The following is a 17,574-nucleotide window of genomic DNA, read 5'->3' as shown; positions in this document are numbered from 1 at the left end:
CTGGGCTCAAACTATCCTCCTGCCTCAGGCTCCCAAGTAGCTGGGACTACAGGTGTGCATTACCACCTTTTGTGGCTACTTTGAAAAATTTTTTTAGAAACAGTATTTCACTATGTTGCTAAGGCCAGTCTCGAACTCCTGGCCTCAAGTGATAATACTTTTGATTTTGAAAGAAGCAGCTATTTTTACAGGGACATTATCAGCAGACAGACATGTATAAATATCCTAGCATGGGTATGTTTACTCAGATTTGCCGTTATTGGATCTGAGAAGGTATTTTTATTCTTCCAATATACTCTAGGCCTTGTTCAATTTGTACAACTTGAATGGTCTATAGTTTAGCCAATGGATTATTTTCAATAATTTTGATAATCAGTATAATTGCTATAAAGTCTATGCATTTACAGCTATCAGCATTGATAGAACATACTCAAAGAATGCATCAGTCTGTTATCCTCAGGTTTGTAGTCCTGGTATATATGATAAGACTACATGTAATTCCAAAAGAAATACATTTCCCAACCTCAAAAGACTTTCACATAAATTAAGACATGAAATAATTAAAATTTTTTTAAAAATGTATTTTATATACATTTTGCATGCACTGGGCTAGCCATTTTATAGACTACACAGATGTATACCAGACAGTATTTCTGTTCAGAAACTTACTATAGAGTTGGGGAAATAAAGAATTGTCAAATGAAAAGATAAGTTATGATAATGAATTCAAACAACTTTACAAGAGGAAATGCTGCAAGGCTAAATGTAGCTAGTTGCCAAATGGATGCTCCAGTCTGTAACATGATAGTGGCACACGTGGAAGCATGTAAGAGAGAGCTCCAGGCAGTAAAGAATTGGGAGAGTAGGATTTAAGCTGAGCCTTGTTGAATGGAAGGTAGGATTTAGAAAAAAAAAAAAAAAAAGAACAAGAAAGTGCTCTCCAAGCAAGAAATATTCCAGTGCGAAGAAGTCAGAAATGAGAACCTCTAACATGGACAGATGAAAACAGAGCCAAAGGCTGGAATTTAGAAATATTCACTAGGACTGATTATTGAGTTGTTATGTACCCTGAGGACCACAACATGGCAATTCCTGACTTTAAAGAACATTAAGTCAGTACAGGAAGCAACATAATATAAGTCAAATGTAGACACAGAGTGCAATAGGCATTCAAAAACAAATCACCCCAAAACGTTTAATAATCTTTCAAAGAGAACTAAAGCTAGTTTTTGAAATTTCAGTGTTAGTATACCTATGTATTTAGATTACAGTTACTGTTTCAGCTTTGTCTTTGCACACAAACTGTAATTGTGAGCTTTCTGTTGTGTTTTATTTAATGTCTACTGCATCCCCTTAGTATAAATATGCCTTTCACTGGCAACCTACATTTTGATCATGTAGCTGTCTCTCTCACAATAGTTAATAGAATACTTGAAAAGGTGATGGTCATACAGGATGACAACTGCTATACTTTTTCTGTGTTCAGACTCAGTAAACTATAGTTATGTAGTTAAGCCATGCAGTTCTTTGTTAATGACAGATTTATTGAAGACAAGCTTTCAGAAGCTTTCAGATTCTACTAGAAATCCTACTAAAGTGCTATCCATTAAACCATTAGAGTAGTCATTAAAACTGTTAGTGTAGACTTGTTTTTCATGAGTTATTGGTCTCTCACCATTCTTAGTAGTTTCTGCCAATACAGTTCTACCCTTTGCTGCATTATGGCTATTCAGTTCCAAGAATGTGCATCTGCTTTCTCTCTTTTCCTGCAAAATTTGTGGTGTGTGAGGGTTTCTACACACTGTTGGGTGTATAGAAACAAGGGAGAACTTGAGATGTGTCTTTTTGTTCCCAATTATTAAAGTTAAGATTATACTTAAGATCTCACTCTTTTGGATTTGATAGGAATCATGTTAGATTCTAACTATATATTATAGAAAGCTGTGATTTGTCTTTCATTATCAAAAAATTTTGGAAATAAAAACTGTAGGATGAATGCATCATTAAGCCAACATTGACAGAGGTATCTGGTGTTTAATCCATTTTCCTTACTATCCACAGTTTTTAAATAAGGAATTATGCTCTATGATAATAAATGTATAATTTATGTATTTATTAGAGTGTAGTAGTTAAGAGCTCTGTCTTCAAAGTCAGGAATCCCTGCGTTTATATCCCAGCTCTCCTAATTTATGGACCACCAAGAGTGACTCATGGAAAGTATCTTAACCCCTCTATGTCTCAGTTTCCTTATCTGTAGTATGGAGATAACAACATCTAAGATACCTCTAAATTTGTTTTAAGAATTACATGAGATTCTTTAAGTAGTGATAATCCACCCCTCATTGTCATCGTCATCCTCGAAATCAGAAGTAATTTAACCTGATTACTTCTCACTACCATTCTTTGGTGAGTTTAGAGTAAGACAGTCTAGTCTTGTGTTGGCCCTTTAGTATTCTTTCCTGATCATAAATCTACACTGAACTTACCTTCATGGACCCCAAAAACCAGCTGAAAAATTTTCTATGGATTTCACAAAATCCCCTCCAGAGTGTTGAGTCCTACAGTCTGCTGCTTCTGCCTCTGACATGACAAGAGGCAGTCCCATGTGCACTTGTGAAAAGTATTCTGCAACTCTCTTTTTTTCCGTCTTCCTGGAAAGTAGTACAATGTTCACAAATGGAAAAATTAAAGAACATGGATAGTAAACATAAGAAAGTAAGTTAAAATAATTGTCATTTATCACAGCTCAGAGATAACTGCCAATAGCATTGGTGTATAACATTCTAGGTTTTTGTATGTGTGTGTATTCATATACGAATGCTGTGCATATGTATACATATGTATATATTTTAACAAAAGTACTGTTTTATGTTTTTTACTTTCCATGTCACTAGATGCATGACAATTTTAATAGCTTCATACTTTTTCATACAATCTGCTATTATATTAAGGCTATTTCCAAGCTTTTCAAAGTTATTTTAAATGATTGTATACATGTCCTATACATGTGTTCAGGGGAAAGATTTTTTCTTTCACTTTCAAGGCTTTCTGACAGAATTTAGTATCTGAAGTCTAACACCAGGAAATGGATGAATCGAAGACTGACTTAATTTTTGAAGAAGGTGCACAGTGGAGTGAATTGAGCCAGGTAGAGAAGGCAAAGTGATCCCAAGGCAGGCTTCCAGACCTTGAGAATACCTTGATATGGTCACTTTACAACTTGCTTCTTAGTTCTGAAACGTGAGAGAGATCTGTTTTCTGAAAACCTCACTTTCATTCGTGGTGTGATCTTGGTGGTCATGTAATTAAGATGTGACAACTAAATGCTACCATCATTCTGAGAGGACCAGGTTTTCATAGTCATCGTCCTCCCTGGCCCTCCATTGTCTGCCTGTCTGTGCCTTGTTTTCTCTCCTACTGACCGACATAGCATTTTTTTAGATATGTTAATGAACAAATTTTTAAAAGACATGCTAATTTATGTTATAATGTTAGAATATATTACATTTGAAGACACGTATCATGGTTGAATTGTGTAATACTCACACAATAGAATAAGTCTATGGTTTTATTTCCAAAGCACTAAAAATAAAAATAAATTATGGCATAATTACATTTAATATTCCAATCACAGTTTTAAATATTATAAAATATTATCTGTGATATGCAAGATTAAAAATCATGTCTATAGAATGAATTATCAGTTTGTAAAATTAGTTCATTTACTTTGATCATAATTGAATACATATCCAATTACAATTGAATACATATCCAGCCAGCTTATGTACTGCACTTTCCTTCCATCTCCAGTGCTGTCTTAGAAGGAGGAAAAAACGATTATCTGAATGGGCTAAATTGTTGGTTTGTTAGAGAACACAGTAAATGTGTGCTGAGAAACAGATTCTCTGCTTTCTCCCTTCTTCTCTCTTCTGTGCAGCACCATAGGTAAGGTGAACAAGGGTGAATCATGGTAAGGTCAGCTACTTTCTCTCGTTCTGGATTCAATATCTCATTGCTGCATCAATAGTGTTAGATAATTAGAGATAGGTATTGCATTGTAGAAATTTCTCTTTACTTTTTCCCACCCACCTATCCATGTGATAGTTTGTAAGTGTACTTAGGTTTTAGCAGAGACTGCCATCTCTGCCATCAACAGACAGTCTCTCTCTCTCTCTTTCTCTCCCCCTCTCTCCCCCTCCCTCCCTCCTTCTTCCCTCTCTCTCTTCCTCTCTCCCTTCCTCTCTTCCTCCCTCCCTTCCTCTCTTCCTCCCTCCCTTCCTCTCTTCCTCCCTCCCTTCCTCTCTTCCTCCCTCCCTTCCTCTTTTCCTCCCTCCCTCTCTCCCACCACCCCCCGCCCCTGCACGCCTTCCCTCCCCATACATGTACACGCCTGACTGATGGTAATGACACTGTCATGAAGCTTGCCTAGATATAGATGTAAATATGAGGAAGTGAGGTAGAACCAGCTCTACCTTGGAGTGGCCATATAATTGCTTGCCCAAACTGGGACACTTTGAGAGTGAGAAAGGGTCCTATTAATAACTACGCTGGGACGGTAGGTGTGAACTGGGATGTAGGGACTACCTAACTCAAACTCAGCCTATTTTAGAGCTCCATTCTGGAATATTTATCCTTCCATCTGATCACATTCCTCCATTCTCCCTATAACTCCCAACATAAGTGGCCTTGAGATCTTTGGGGAGCACAAGTGTTCAAACAAACCAAAAAATGAAAACAACTATTATATTAAAATAGCCAACTAATTGTATAAACCCATACTGCTGTGCACAAAATTGGGTAATATGGTCTATACAGAACTGTCATTGGCAAGTAGCCATTATGTGTTACTTCCAAATAGTACATATGTAAGAGTTGGAAAGCACGGTACAAAAGTCTGTCACAGGATAGCTTAGAATGAATTTCAAATGCACAAAAGTCAAAGATGGCTTTTATGAATTGGGTTGCAGCCACTTGTGAGCTGGGAGCCATTCTATTTGTTTAAATTTTGTTTTTATATCTCTGGCCTATTCCAGTATATATTTGTTTTATCATCACACCTTTGGAGGAGAAATTTATTTAACTAGTTCTGAGGTTCTAGGGTAAAAGTAATTGTTGCTGTATATCCTACCTGTAATGTATCTTAGCTATTCATTCCACAAATACATTTTAAAATTCACTATATGCTAACCACAGAATATACAACATCAGATAAATCACAACCCCATAGCAGTGTTCTCAAGTGATTCCATTTTTTTCTAGAGGTCTAATATATAAGATCATCAATGCAATGATTTTTTTCTAATATTTAACTTAGAATAGTCTCTACTTTTACAAGATAAAACTAATATACATTTTAAAATACTAATCTTTGAAAGTAATCTTTTAGTTTAGAAAGATACTAAACTCTAAAATTCTAGATTGTGTCTATTTGTTCTAGCCTTTCTAATTTTATCACATGTGAGAGACAAATACACGTGACACTTTAGATTGTAAATACTTTCTAAGACACCTGAGCATCATGGGTATAAGTAGTAATGATCATCCTGTGTGTCTTCTTTAATTAGACACCTATATTTAGTATGGTATATTGCTACCTTACCTGCAAGGACTAATGATTATTAATGGCAAAGCGTTGTTGGTATATATACCATGCCTAAAAGGCACATGTGGATAGTCATGTTTTTTAGTGAGATAGTTGTACTAAATACATTTGGCATGAAATGGAGTACAGGAGTTTTTAAACTGATTATTTGGGATTTTCTGAGTTCCGACAAAGACTGGGAGAAAACAGTACTCTTTCTTATTTCATTTTGGATGTAGAATTTTTATCTCTGAATCAGAACATGAGATTTGAAATGCATTGACTGAACATTAGCAAAAGTTTGTTTATGTTTCAATTTAGAAGTTCATCTGTTCCCTCCACCTACATCTGAAACTAAATATGGGAAAAGAAACAAAGACTTAATGAACAAACTTTCTGTTAAATGACGAGCAAAGCAATGAGGAAAGTCTGAAATACATCTATGTTTAGGATGCAAAGTAAAAATAATAGGAAGAAAAATAGTGTGTTTAAAATTAGGTTAGACATTTTCATATTTGATTAAAAGAATTACTGTTATCACTGAAACCCAGCTAATCTGACTTTTTAAAATGAAGATGATTTATCTTAACAATTTTCCTTATAGTGTTTCTTAAATGATGTTGTAATATCAGTCACACAACAATTGTGAAACTAAGCTATTCATTCATAATTTGTTTTTTCTTTTGAATCTACTTATGTACTGGGTTTTCTGAATGGTCAAGTTTCTATTATATGAAATGCAAAAAGGGAGAAACATATGCAGCTATGCTCTTTTTTATTATCTCTGCCAGAAAAGTAAATCAGGTTTCAAATTACATAGATGGACATGTTATATAGTAAATAGGAGAGCAGAAATAGATTTATTTGTATAAATTGGACAGTTGCCTCAGTTTTATACTTCACTATCAAAAAAGGCACAGTTAGCATCAAGGAGAATGCAGCTATTCCTTGGAGGCTAAGATTGTCTTCGATCCGGGATATTCTTATACAAGTCACAAGGTAGAGGCAAGAGAAGGCAAAACATCTAGCATTCTTTTAGTGATAACTGTGCATCAGGTGCTTTACACTTAATACTTTGGGATCTATACCGATGTGTCAGCATTTTCAAAGGGCAATGAGGAATTAATGCATTCATCTAGTTAATTTGATGTCAAAAACTGGTACCTTGTTATCCATAGAAAGGATGCAGCTGTGAATTAATTCTTCCTAACTAACTAAAACACTCATTTATTAACACTGTAAATTAGTGTTTAATGCTGCACATTGATTGTATTTGCTAGATAATTTTGTCTGTTACCTATACTCAATAATATACTCTTTAATGTTGCCATACTCTTTAATGTTTCTAGGTGTGCACAACCTATTTTAATATTTTGTTTAACGAGATAGGGTCTTGCTGTGTTGCCCAGACTGGACTCAAACTCCAGGGCTCAAGACATCTTCCAGCCTCAGCCTTCTGAGTAGAGTAGGTGGGATTACAGGCACATGCCACCTCACCAGGATCCTCTTTAATTATTAAATATCATAGTTATCATAGTTTATAAGTGATTTGCAGATCAAGTGACTTCTTATAAATCATTGTAATTATATCTTACCAATTCAGTCAACATTGTCTATTTAAACAAGGCAGTTTAATAAATTTCTAATAACATTTTCTTGCCCCAAACTGCCTGGAAATTCTTTAACACTCTTTGCTTTTTCAAATAACATCAGAAATTCTAATCTGTGAATTGTATTTGTAAAGTGATTTCCAATGACACACTCTATTCTTAAGAACATCAACTATATAGAATTCAGAGATGTGAGGAAATAAAAAAAAGAACATCACCTATAAATCTGTCCATCTCTTTATTATTCCCTTTATCTGATGTAGGAGATAAATAGCTAAAAATGAAAACATTAGGATTAAGACATATCACTGATCTTATTCCTCTAGAACATTGTCTTTGGAAACTAGAAATGTCTTTCTTCTGCATTGAGTAATATTCAGGAAAATGTTTGGCATATTAAAAAGCAGTGTATAGTGTTGGGTGTGGTGACTCACGCCTGTAATCTCAGCACTTTGGGAAGCTAAGGCGGGTGGATCACTTAAGGTCATGAGTTTGAGACCAGCCTGGCCAGCGTGGCGAAACCCTGCCTCTACTAAAAATACAAAAATTAGCTAGGCATGGTGACACATGCCTGTAATCCCAGCTACTTGGGAGACTGAGGCAGGAGAGTTGCTTGAACCTGGGAGACAGAGGTTGCAGTGAGCCAAGATCACGCCACTGCACTTCAGCCTGGACGACAGAGCCATGACCCTGCCACAAAAAAAGCAAAAATAACAATAAAAAATAAATATGAAATTAAAAAAAAGAAGTATATAGTTTAAAAAGTCTAGTTATTTAAATTTTCGATCTTAAAGTTGTATGTTCTTTTTTGAGCTCTTATTTGGAACGATCTCTCAAAAATAATCTTTTCTACAGTCACACACTAAAATAGTAAAACAGCTTATCTGAATTCTAGAGAGTACATCATGTTGCCCTACTAAGTTAAAAAAAGAATTAAGTATTTTTGGTTTTTTTGTTGTTTTTCGTCATTTTTAATCCACGTTAGATTAGGATAATTCTAATATACTTCTGGGAGTAAATGGTTTCCTCAGTGAAATAAACTAATTCATCTTTAGTACTGTGATATAATTGAGAATAAATTATCAAAAATTTACCTCAAATATTTACCCACTTCCCATGAATTAATGATTTACTATGAGCATAGTTTATCCTTTTTGCTTCTCTATGTATCAGTTCTAATAATATATATTATTACTTTAAGTAATTTTCTGTATTTGTTATATAGTACGTTAGAGTCAAAATTTCAAATGAAACCATTAGACAACAGGTAAAGCTGATGCATTTTTTCACTTATCTGAAGCCAGAATTTTAACTGTGTACAAAAATATGTGACTGAAACACTTTTTGATGTCTTCAATGAGTGTGTTATGTTTATACATTTTCTGTGTCTTTTCTACTACTAAAGGTGGGGCACTCCCACATCCATTCATTTGTTAATACTGAGAGTCTTGAAAAGTCTTTATTTCAATCCTTCACACTCTAACATTCGCCTAGATCAGAGGTGCTTTTATAGAGAGAAACTCAATACAAGTTGATAACTAATTGGATAAAGAGAGAGAAGAGAAAATGAGGACACAAACCTGACACTGGGTTGACATTAATAGGGAAAGGGAACACAGAGCAAACAGACCCAAGTTGCCTGACTGGCCAGACCTAACCAGGGGCAGCCAGAAAGCTAACACCCTGTTCTCTGACTTCCAGATTTTGTTCACCACTAGACTTTCCACTCCTTCCTCACATTTCAATTTCTGAAACATCATAGGATTCAACTGAACTCATGCTCTTCTCTTTAAAGAAAGTATTCATTATGCCAATTGCAGGCTTTTACTAATTGTGCAAAATATAGCCCTTCCCATCTATGCAAACATGGTCTTTTCCAAATGGGCATATATTAATTTACCATTTTCAAACAGAGAAGAGAGAGACAATGAATGAGAATTTTAAAAGGCATAATTGCAGAATACACAGTGAATTGTAGATTGTTCTTCTAAACCTCAGAAAGGACTTGAGAATATCTCAGAGCCAACCACACTAAGAACCAAATGAGCCTACTGAAGGGGAGATATGTGTAAAGATAGTGTTTCTTTGGAAGTTAAGGGCATTGAAAGTTCAGTTCCCTGTAAAAAGAATGGTTAGTCTGACCCATGGTTTGACTAGTGAAGTAACTGGTCTATTCCTTCTATATAATTAAATTTTTGTTAGTTGTTTTAAAAACACACAAAACCAGGATGAATCTTTTTTTGTGTGGTTTCTCTTTGATGAGTTTCTAAAGGGAATATTTTGAGGTTTTTCTCTTGGTGGGATGAGGGAAAGTGAAACACAGAGCAACTAGTATTGTGTGGTGTTTTGCATATTTGAATTATATTTTTCTTCTGGGTAAAAAGGTTGAATTTTGCAGAATGATTAAAGGACTTTGCTTTAAGATAATGACTTCAGCATTATTGAAAAAGGTTACTCCCATATCAGGATATAATTTTACTCGATGACTGTAATCTGATGTTCAAATTGATGATCACTCTCTTGTTTGGAGTTTAGAATTACAAATAGAGTTCAGCAGTACTAAACAGATTGTTCCCAGACTTCCGTGCATTGTGTTTCAAGAGAATAGTTGAAAGGCAAGTGTGAAGCCTTCAAGGAATCTTCTCCAGCATAAGTAGAGAGAAAGCATCTTATGGTGGATGGGCCCTCAGCCTCCAGGACCAGAATGTGTGGACCCCGAGGCTGGCCTCTCTCCCTGCTAGCTGTTTGACCCTGAGAAAGTTATTTGACTTCTCTATACCTCAGTTTCCTCATCTACGGAACTGTAATCATAATGGCAACTACTTCTAGGGTATTTGCAAAGGTAAATGAGTTAGTAAGTACCAAGCACAAAGAAAACATAGTAAATGTTATCTAAGTATTAGTTATAACTCCTGGATATATTTATATTTTAATTCTGAATTTTTATCGAGAATAGAATGCGAACCTCTAATCCGTCTGCTATATATAGCTTATTTTTTCAATTACCTAGTTTGAGATAAAGTTCTAGTTGATTAAATACAAACGATTAGAACTTTCAGACCATCAAGTTAAAGACTAAATAAATGCAAAGTGTTTTATATTAGTAAATATCTGCTTGAGACTTTCCCGTTGTTCTTTAAATCACTCACGATAGGATTTTTTCTTCTATTGGGTCACTTTTTCTGAGTAAGCAAAGCCTTTGAGTTGAAGATCTGTTGTTAGCATTAGAAAGGTTTAGTCACAAGCTGAGGTGGGGAGGAGGAGTCAAGTGCCCAGTGTGCAGACTGGGAAGCAATGTAAAATGGTTCAGCATCTTGATAAAATTTTAGATGCTCTATAGGGTTCATCCAATATCTTTTTTCAAGGGGCTTTTTGATTGGCTGGAGACACAAAAAATATGATGAAGTAGCATTTTTGTTTGTGAATTCTGTGATAATTTATGAATTTTGTATCATGTATAAAAGCGTATTAATCAACTTTTAGTTGAATAAATCTAGCTTGCTTTATTTCTAACTTGCAAAATTCTCCACAACGGAGACTGAAGAAAGCCTGGCTAGGAGTTCAGCTTGGGAAGGTAAAACTTCAGATTGAGTGCTGGGAAGGCAAGGGTATCCCACAGAAGATTATTTGGGTGGACAGAGCTAAGTAGACATAACTATGAGTCAAGCTCAGGAAAACCAAACACTAACAACATCAGACCCAAAAGAAGGAATTGAGTCTATTAAGAACAAAGGAGCTTATTTCAAATTGTTTTGAATAATTAATATTTGGGTAACCTCAGCTTAGCTTTATAGTAAAAAAGATGCATGGTTGGGGTGGACTGACCAAAAATACAGGGTGGAAGTGAAAGTCAACTTTTACATTCCTCAGGGTCTACGTTGCTCTTTCTCCATTTTGACCATTTTACTCTTTCTTAAGAGGACAGCAGCAACAGAAGCCTGAGAACAGAGAGGCAAAGCAACTGTGTCTGTCACCAGCAATTAGGGTCTTACTCATTCATGATACCTTTGCCTTATTAATATGGATAATTGAAATTTGATTTTCCTCAGCCAGTTTTGTGTGTTTCTTGAAATAAAAAAGATCTTAGTATACCTCACCAACTTTCAGTTGTTATTCTTCTTTACTGAGTTTACTGCTCTCAGCATTCTGACAGGCTCCAAAAATAATGACCTCTGTTGTGTTTTGTTAAGCGTTCAGTCAGACAGATAGATACAGATGGATGAGTGCTGTGTTGCACAAAGACAAGTCAGCATTATTTAATCAATGTTTGTTTGATCCGTGTAAAACGAGTATAAATGTAAGCTGCATCCCATCTGTTTTATCACCCATGTGAAGCCAACCTCATTTTTAAAACTTGATTTCTTATGTAATTGCCCCAGAATGACACAGGATGATAAGTTGGGAAGAAATATCATTTGGGCTGGTGAGATAAAGGATAGTGATGTGTAGGTGTGTTTCTTAAGTTGGGCTTCTTCCTTTTGCAGTGGCATTCTGGATAGTTAAGTAGCATCATGGCTTAGTCATTACCGGCTGTTAATTGTCAGTTGAGCTTTGGAATCACACAGACCGGGTTTGAGGGTAACTGTATGAATCTAACTGTGTGAGCTTAGCCAAATTACTTAAGTACCAGGTAGCACAGAGCCTGTCACGAAGAAGACCCTCAGTAAGAATAATTAAATTAATCTTTTTTTACTTCAATTTTATCACCTGCCAAATGGAAAAAACAATACCTACCTTACAACAGTTGTGAAAATCAAGCATAATTCTTCATGTAAAGCATAATGACCTAGCACGTATTATTATAATTATCCTGTTATTTGTTGATCTTCATCTCATGGGCCGCACTTTAAACCTAAGCATATTCTCTAACATATGTGGCACACAACACATGTTTCTATTACTCATTTTTAAAGTCTTCAATGTAGGTATCAAATAAGTTCTTCAGAAGGCTGAAAACATGTGTCAAGAGTGGAAATGGACATGAGTTAACAGTGTCTTTCAGTTGACAGATGCAATTTCATTGCTATAAGTAAATGCATGCCATCTTATACATCTGTGGGTGATCTTAGTCTAAGTAAAACAAGGATATCAGAGGGAGTAATATCTTCTACCAAAAGCACTGCACATATATCAGTGAGCTTAGTAACTTCTTGGGATGTTTAAATGATGTGTAAGAAGCTTATGTATCCAATAATGTTCATCACTATAAAGTGGAATAGCAGTGGTAGTTATAATTCCATGATCAGATACTTAATCACTAAGCCATATGATAATGAGTGTTAAGTATTATAATTTTGGTATACTGTACAATCAAGTTTCCATAATTTGTTCTCTAACTCCCATGTTATATATAGGAATTACTCTGTGATTTCTCTTTATGAACTTTCTCAAAAACATTTATTCATCAGTTCTATTCATTTGCCTAAATAGCATCTGTAGAACAATTTACTGAGCCAGGTGTAGTGCCAATGCAAAGATGACTAAAGCTGCATAGGTAGGAATTTAGAATTTGGGTTGTAGGTCACACAGAGCCAGTGGAAGTTATTAAATAGGGAGCCAACCTGTCCAGAGCTATGCTTTAGAAAGACAACTTTGGCAGCAGTATGAAGAGTGGATTGGAATAAGAGATTAGAGAAGGGATTTCAATCAGACAACAGATACCAATGTTCTGGATGTAGGAAGTAGCAATGAGATTGCAAATTTGAGAGATTTTTAAGGCAGGCCTTCACCACCGAGTGGAGCTGCTCTGTGTGGACATGGTTCAAGGTTGACTTGAAGGCTTCCACCAGGGCATCTGAATGCTTCAGTATCTTCAGCTCATAGCATGCTTGGAGAGAATTAATTTCTGCAAGGGAGATGAAAAATTTCCCTGGAAGAGCAAACTAGAAAGTCCCTTAATTACATTAGTTTTCAGGCTCTAAGGTATGGATAATTATTAATATTTTCCTGAATGCTGCTCAGTGATTGACTATTTTATGTATAGATTAACACAGGCTAAGAAAGGAAAACAGTTTAATAATCCTTAGTAAATTAGAGGCTGAAATCTATACCGCTGAGAATTTTAGAATGCTTGGAGGCTGTTCAAGACTACTAACAGACTTGACTCTTTACACTTGTGGTTTAAATGTTGTGCTGAATTGCTGAATTCTGTGCCTTTTGACAGAAAGTTTGCACATCTTTAATATTTTGATAGCTGTTCGGGATATGTTTTACTCCCAAATTCTAGATATACACATAAAGGCATGAAAAATATCCAGCATCAAAAATAACTGCTAAAAATTCTGTTAACATAATATAGTATCTTTAAAAAAAAAAAAAATTACCTGGGTATAAACCTGTTTTATCGTTCTTGAAAACCTGATTTTTATCATTTAAAATCATGTTTGTGTAATTAATGAACTTGTGTTTCCATATACCAATGAAATTATAAATCTTAAATATTATCAGCATCCTAAGATGAAAGAAAAACTATTTTGATTTCTATAACATTTCAGGAAATAAATTCTCCTAGAGTTTTATGATCAAACCTGAATTTGGTCTTGAAATGATTATTCTACTTAAATATTTTTAAATTACATACTTTATATCTGTTTGGTATTTATTTTAGATTGTTGAATAATTTTGGTTGAAATGCACCATCAAAGAAAGGGATAAAATCAGAAAGAAAAAAAAAAACTAATATTAAAATCAGGAATAAAAAGAAGCAAACTATAAACATAATAACACATAATAATACACAGAAAAGATATAATGATGAATAGAAAAACAATTTATCTGCAGTGGGTTATATGTTATTAATCTAAGATGAGTATTAACTTTAACTGACCTCCCTTCTTTACTGTTCGTGCTAGCTATTTGAATTGTACAATTTGCCTTGGTCGTAGTGTGTTACAGAGAAGCAGATAAAATGTTAAGTTGCCATTAAGTTGTAAACATTAGGTAAAGAATGAACAGTAAAGCCTGTGTCCATTGAAGCCAGTGAAAGACCAGTCAACTTAAAGACTCAGCTTAGGTCCAGATATGAAAGAATAGGGAAGAATAATCAATATAAAATAAGGTTTACAGAACTGGAAGGAATATTGAACCAAGATAACTGGTAAACTACAGCAGCAGAGAGGGAAATGGAAAAGTGAAAAATAAGAACCTGCCTTTCCAATATTAACAGAACATCTGTATTGATTTCATTTTTCATTTGAATCAATGTTGGTGACTATCACTGTTTCTGCAATGATTAATCATTTTTTTGTTATGCTGGTTATATTAGTGTTCAGCTTCACGGTTAGGATCATCTTGTTGAAGTATGGCTTTAGAATTTTCCTGTTAAATCATGTTTATTACTAGTGATAAATGCCTATAATCTGGTGGTTTTCAGTATTGATTTTGTGTATATGTGTTGTTTTTCTTTTAAAGTCAATTGACCCTGGCCAGCAGTTCACATGGGAACATTCAAACTTGGAAGTAAACAAACCAAAGAATAGATATGCGAATGTAATCGCATATGATCATTCCCGGGTTCTCCTATCAGCTATAGAAGGTAAGGAAATGCAGACATGACTGATACCTTTATTTTCATGGATTTGAGTATGTGCATGAGAATATTGTTTTAGTGAGATTGTCAACCATCTATGAAAGTAATTAAGATGGCTGTGCCTGGTGGCTCATGCCTGTAATTCCAGCACTTTGGGAGGCCGAGGCGAGTGGATCGCCTGAGGTCAGGAGTTCGAGACCAGCCAGGCCAACATGGTGAAACCCTGTCTCTACTAAAAATACATAAACTAACCGGGCATAGTGGCGGGTGCCTGTCATCCCAGCTACTCAGGACGCTGAGGCAGAAAAATTGCTTGAACCCAGGAGGTGGGGGTTGCAGTGAGCCGAGGTCATGTCACTTTACTCCAGCCCCAGCCTGGGCAACAGAGTGAGACTGTCTCAAAAAAAAAAAAAAGGAAAAAAGAAAGTAATTAAGATTCAAACATAGCTCTTTTCCACTTTTTCTTTCTCACACAAATAAATTATACATAGGCACACAATATCCCTGATACCAGATGACAGAAGTGCATCTCTCATTACCTTCTTGCCTTTACATTACAGATTTGATAATGTAGTTGATGTTTTATATGGGAAGCAAATTGAGGTTGCCCATTTTACTGATAGTTTTTGGTTGTTATGCAGGAACAGGTGATTGTCAGAGAGGCCCATAAAGTAAATGGTTATTTTGAAAGGGCAGAGGGAATTGTTGGTTTGTAAATAAATCTGGATATCCACTGGGGACTGTCTACAAGTTCAGAGTTGATAATGTGGTGATTAATAAAAATTAAGTACGTTGGAAATGTCTAATTTCTCTAATTTGTGGACTGCTTGGTAATCTGTCTCTTAGAATTTCAGTAAGGAGTACTTTCCAGAGGGAACGATTATTCCTAAGAGATGAGAGTTACTCCTCAAATCTATCCAGCTTCATTAAGGATTCATGAAGGATCATTTTTCCAATGATAAATCCCTTTTGTGTGGCATATTAAAACAACTAGAAGTTCATCTTCAACACACAGTATTTTCATTAGTTATTGTGGCTACAGTAGCACATTGGATTGGAAAGTCCTTAGAAAATAGTGTAGGAGGCCACTTAAATCTTTCCCTCTAATAGTCAACCTGGATCACCCTTGGCACATGCCATGTTCACCCTCATTAGTGCCCAGAAGAGTTTTATGGCCTCTTCATACTTGAAGGTTCACTGTTTACTTTCTTGAAGATATTGTAGAAAACAAATAAATTATACTAGCTTCAGACCCAGTTATTTTAGGGACTTTACAGTTGAAAGATGTTCATCTGTAGTTCGAGTACCTTTCCCTTTTTTCTGCTCCCAAAATCTCTGATGACCACCACTTTATTTTATAAGTCTGACCACATCTCCTACCTGCTTCCTCTATGTCCAAAATTTATATGAAAGTGAAACTGCTTGAAAGCGTTCTCAGTAAGCACCATATGCTATTCATGCATTTGTTTCCAGTTTTTTGGGAAGAAAAACTATCTTTCAGCATTTGAACAATCCTATACCTGTGGCCCTCCTTACCTCAACATGGCATTGTTTTGCATAGATATATTTTGTAGAATTCTCATAATAAATTTACTTTGGATGATGGGAAATACTGTAATCCCTTTTTTAGGCACCCAAAAATACTAGGTATTCAAGAGTTAGCCTTTTTCCACACTGAAAACAGTGATTTAAATTTATTAAAATTTTACCAATACTAGATCAGGCATAGTAATGTCAAGTGGGTAATTGCTTCTTTTCAAATTCTGTTTAAAACCTGGAATTAATATATATGGATGATTACCTTACATTTATATCTATGTTTTCCATTTTAAAATGTGAAAAACTATAGAGTTTTTGTGGGGGGTCTCAAGTCTCTTAAATCATCTCCGTAATAAATGAAAAACTAAACCAAGTCACAAATAGCAGAGAGAAATCCTTTTTCCATTAGCAAAAGCAAGGTAAATTATTGAAATAAAATAAAGGAATGTAAGTTGAGAATCTATTTGGCATGATCTTGCCTGGAGAACTTGCCAGTCTGCCTTTGCTGTATTGTAGCATTGTTTCTACTAAGAATTAGTTCACTCAATAACTACCACTTCCCTGTACTTTTACTCACTTTGTCATTCTTTTTCTTAACCTGTTATTTTCCCCATCTTAACAGTAAAGTTTGTTGAGGGATAACAAATATACCTCCTTGTATCTTTATTCTGATGGTTGGAAACTAAGCACATTTCATTCCTATGCTGGTTTTATATTATAAAAGCAAAAGCACTTGAGTCACACGAAAACCTGCCTTTTTATAGCGCTGTGTTCACAAATACATCCTAAATCTAGAGCTGACCTAAAAACCAAACGTCTTTCAATGTTAAGTGTTATGCAAAAGGTTAGAAGCATTTAATTGAAGTTTATGAGCTATAGAGAGCTTTCATCTAAATTACAACCGTGAACGGCATTTTATCTTAAACTAAGTGCTAACGAGCAGGTATTCATGAGGGCAGTCAATCATCCTGTATCTTAAACAGAGAAGAGAAAATACTGGCAACTGGAATGACAGAACCACTAATTGAGGCTTCTCCTCTAAAGACAGCTTTGATAATACAGGGCCAGCTTTTAGTATATTGAAATATTAAGTGATTTCATGCACAATTTATAAAACTTAATGTGCTTGTTTTCCGTTCTAACCAATGTTACTAACTTAAGTGACTTTGGTTGAGAGTTTTAATTTGGGTGTTTTAGTTCTATTCTCAGTGGTGCTAGTTACTCCTTACATTATTTTGCAAAGTGATCTACGTTAGAACAACAAAAACTGGAAGTGGCCACAGTGATTGATGTTGTCTTTATATTTGTTTAATAGA

At 35.1% G+C, this 17,574-nt stretch overlaps 1 protein-coding gene across 36 annotated transcripts in view; it reads left to right on the top strand.

Moving 5' to 3' along the window:
• PTPRD (protein tyrosine phosphatase receptor type D) overlaps positions 1 to 17,574 on the top strand; it is a 550,040-nt gene that overhangs the window by 443,159 nt on the left and 89,307 nt on the right. For all 36 annotated transcript variants that reach the window (XM_033237354.1, XM_033237352.1, XM_033237341.1 and 33 more), the window contains one exon: positions 14,602 to 14,725. In XM_033237354.1, the coding sequence (XP_033093245.1) occupies positions 14,602 to 14,725 (124 nt within the window). The remainder of the gene's footprint in view (positions 1 to 14,601; positions 14,726 to 17,574) is intronic.

The sequence above is a fragment of the Trachypithecus francoisi genome, unplaced genomic scaffold, assembly GCF_009764315.1.
Source record: "Trachypithecus francoisi isolate TF-2019V2 unplaced genomic scaffold, Tfra_2.0 Lachesis_group16, whole genome shotgun sequence".
Classification (NCBI taxonomy): Eukaryota; Metazoa; Chordata; class Mammalia; order Primates; family Cercopithecidae; genus Trachypithecus; species Trachypithecus francoisi.
Note: the sequence above shows the minus strand (reverse complement) of the source record. Positions and strands in the feature narration are given on the sequence as shown.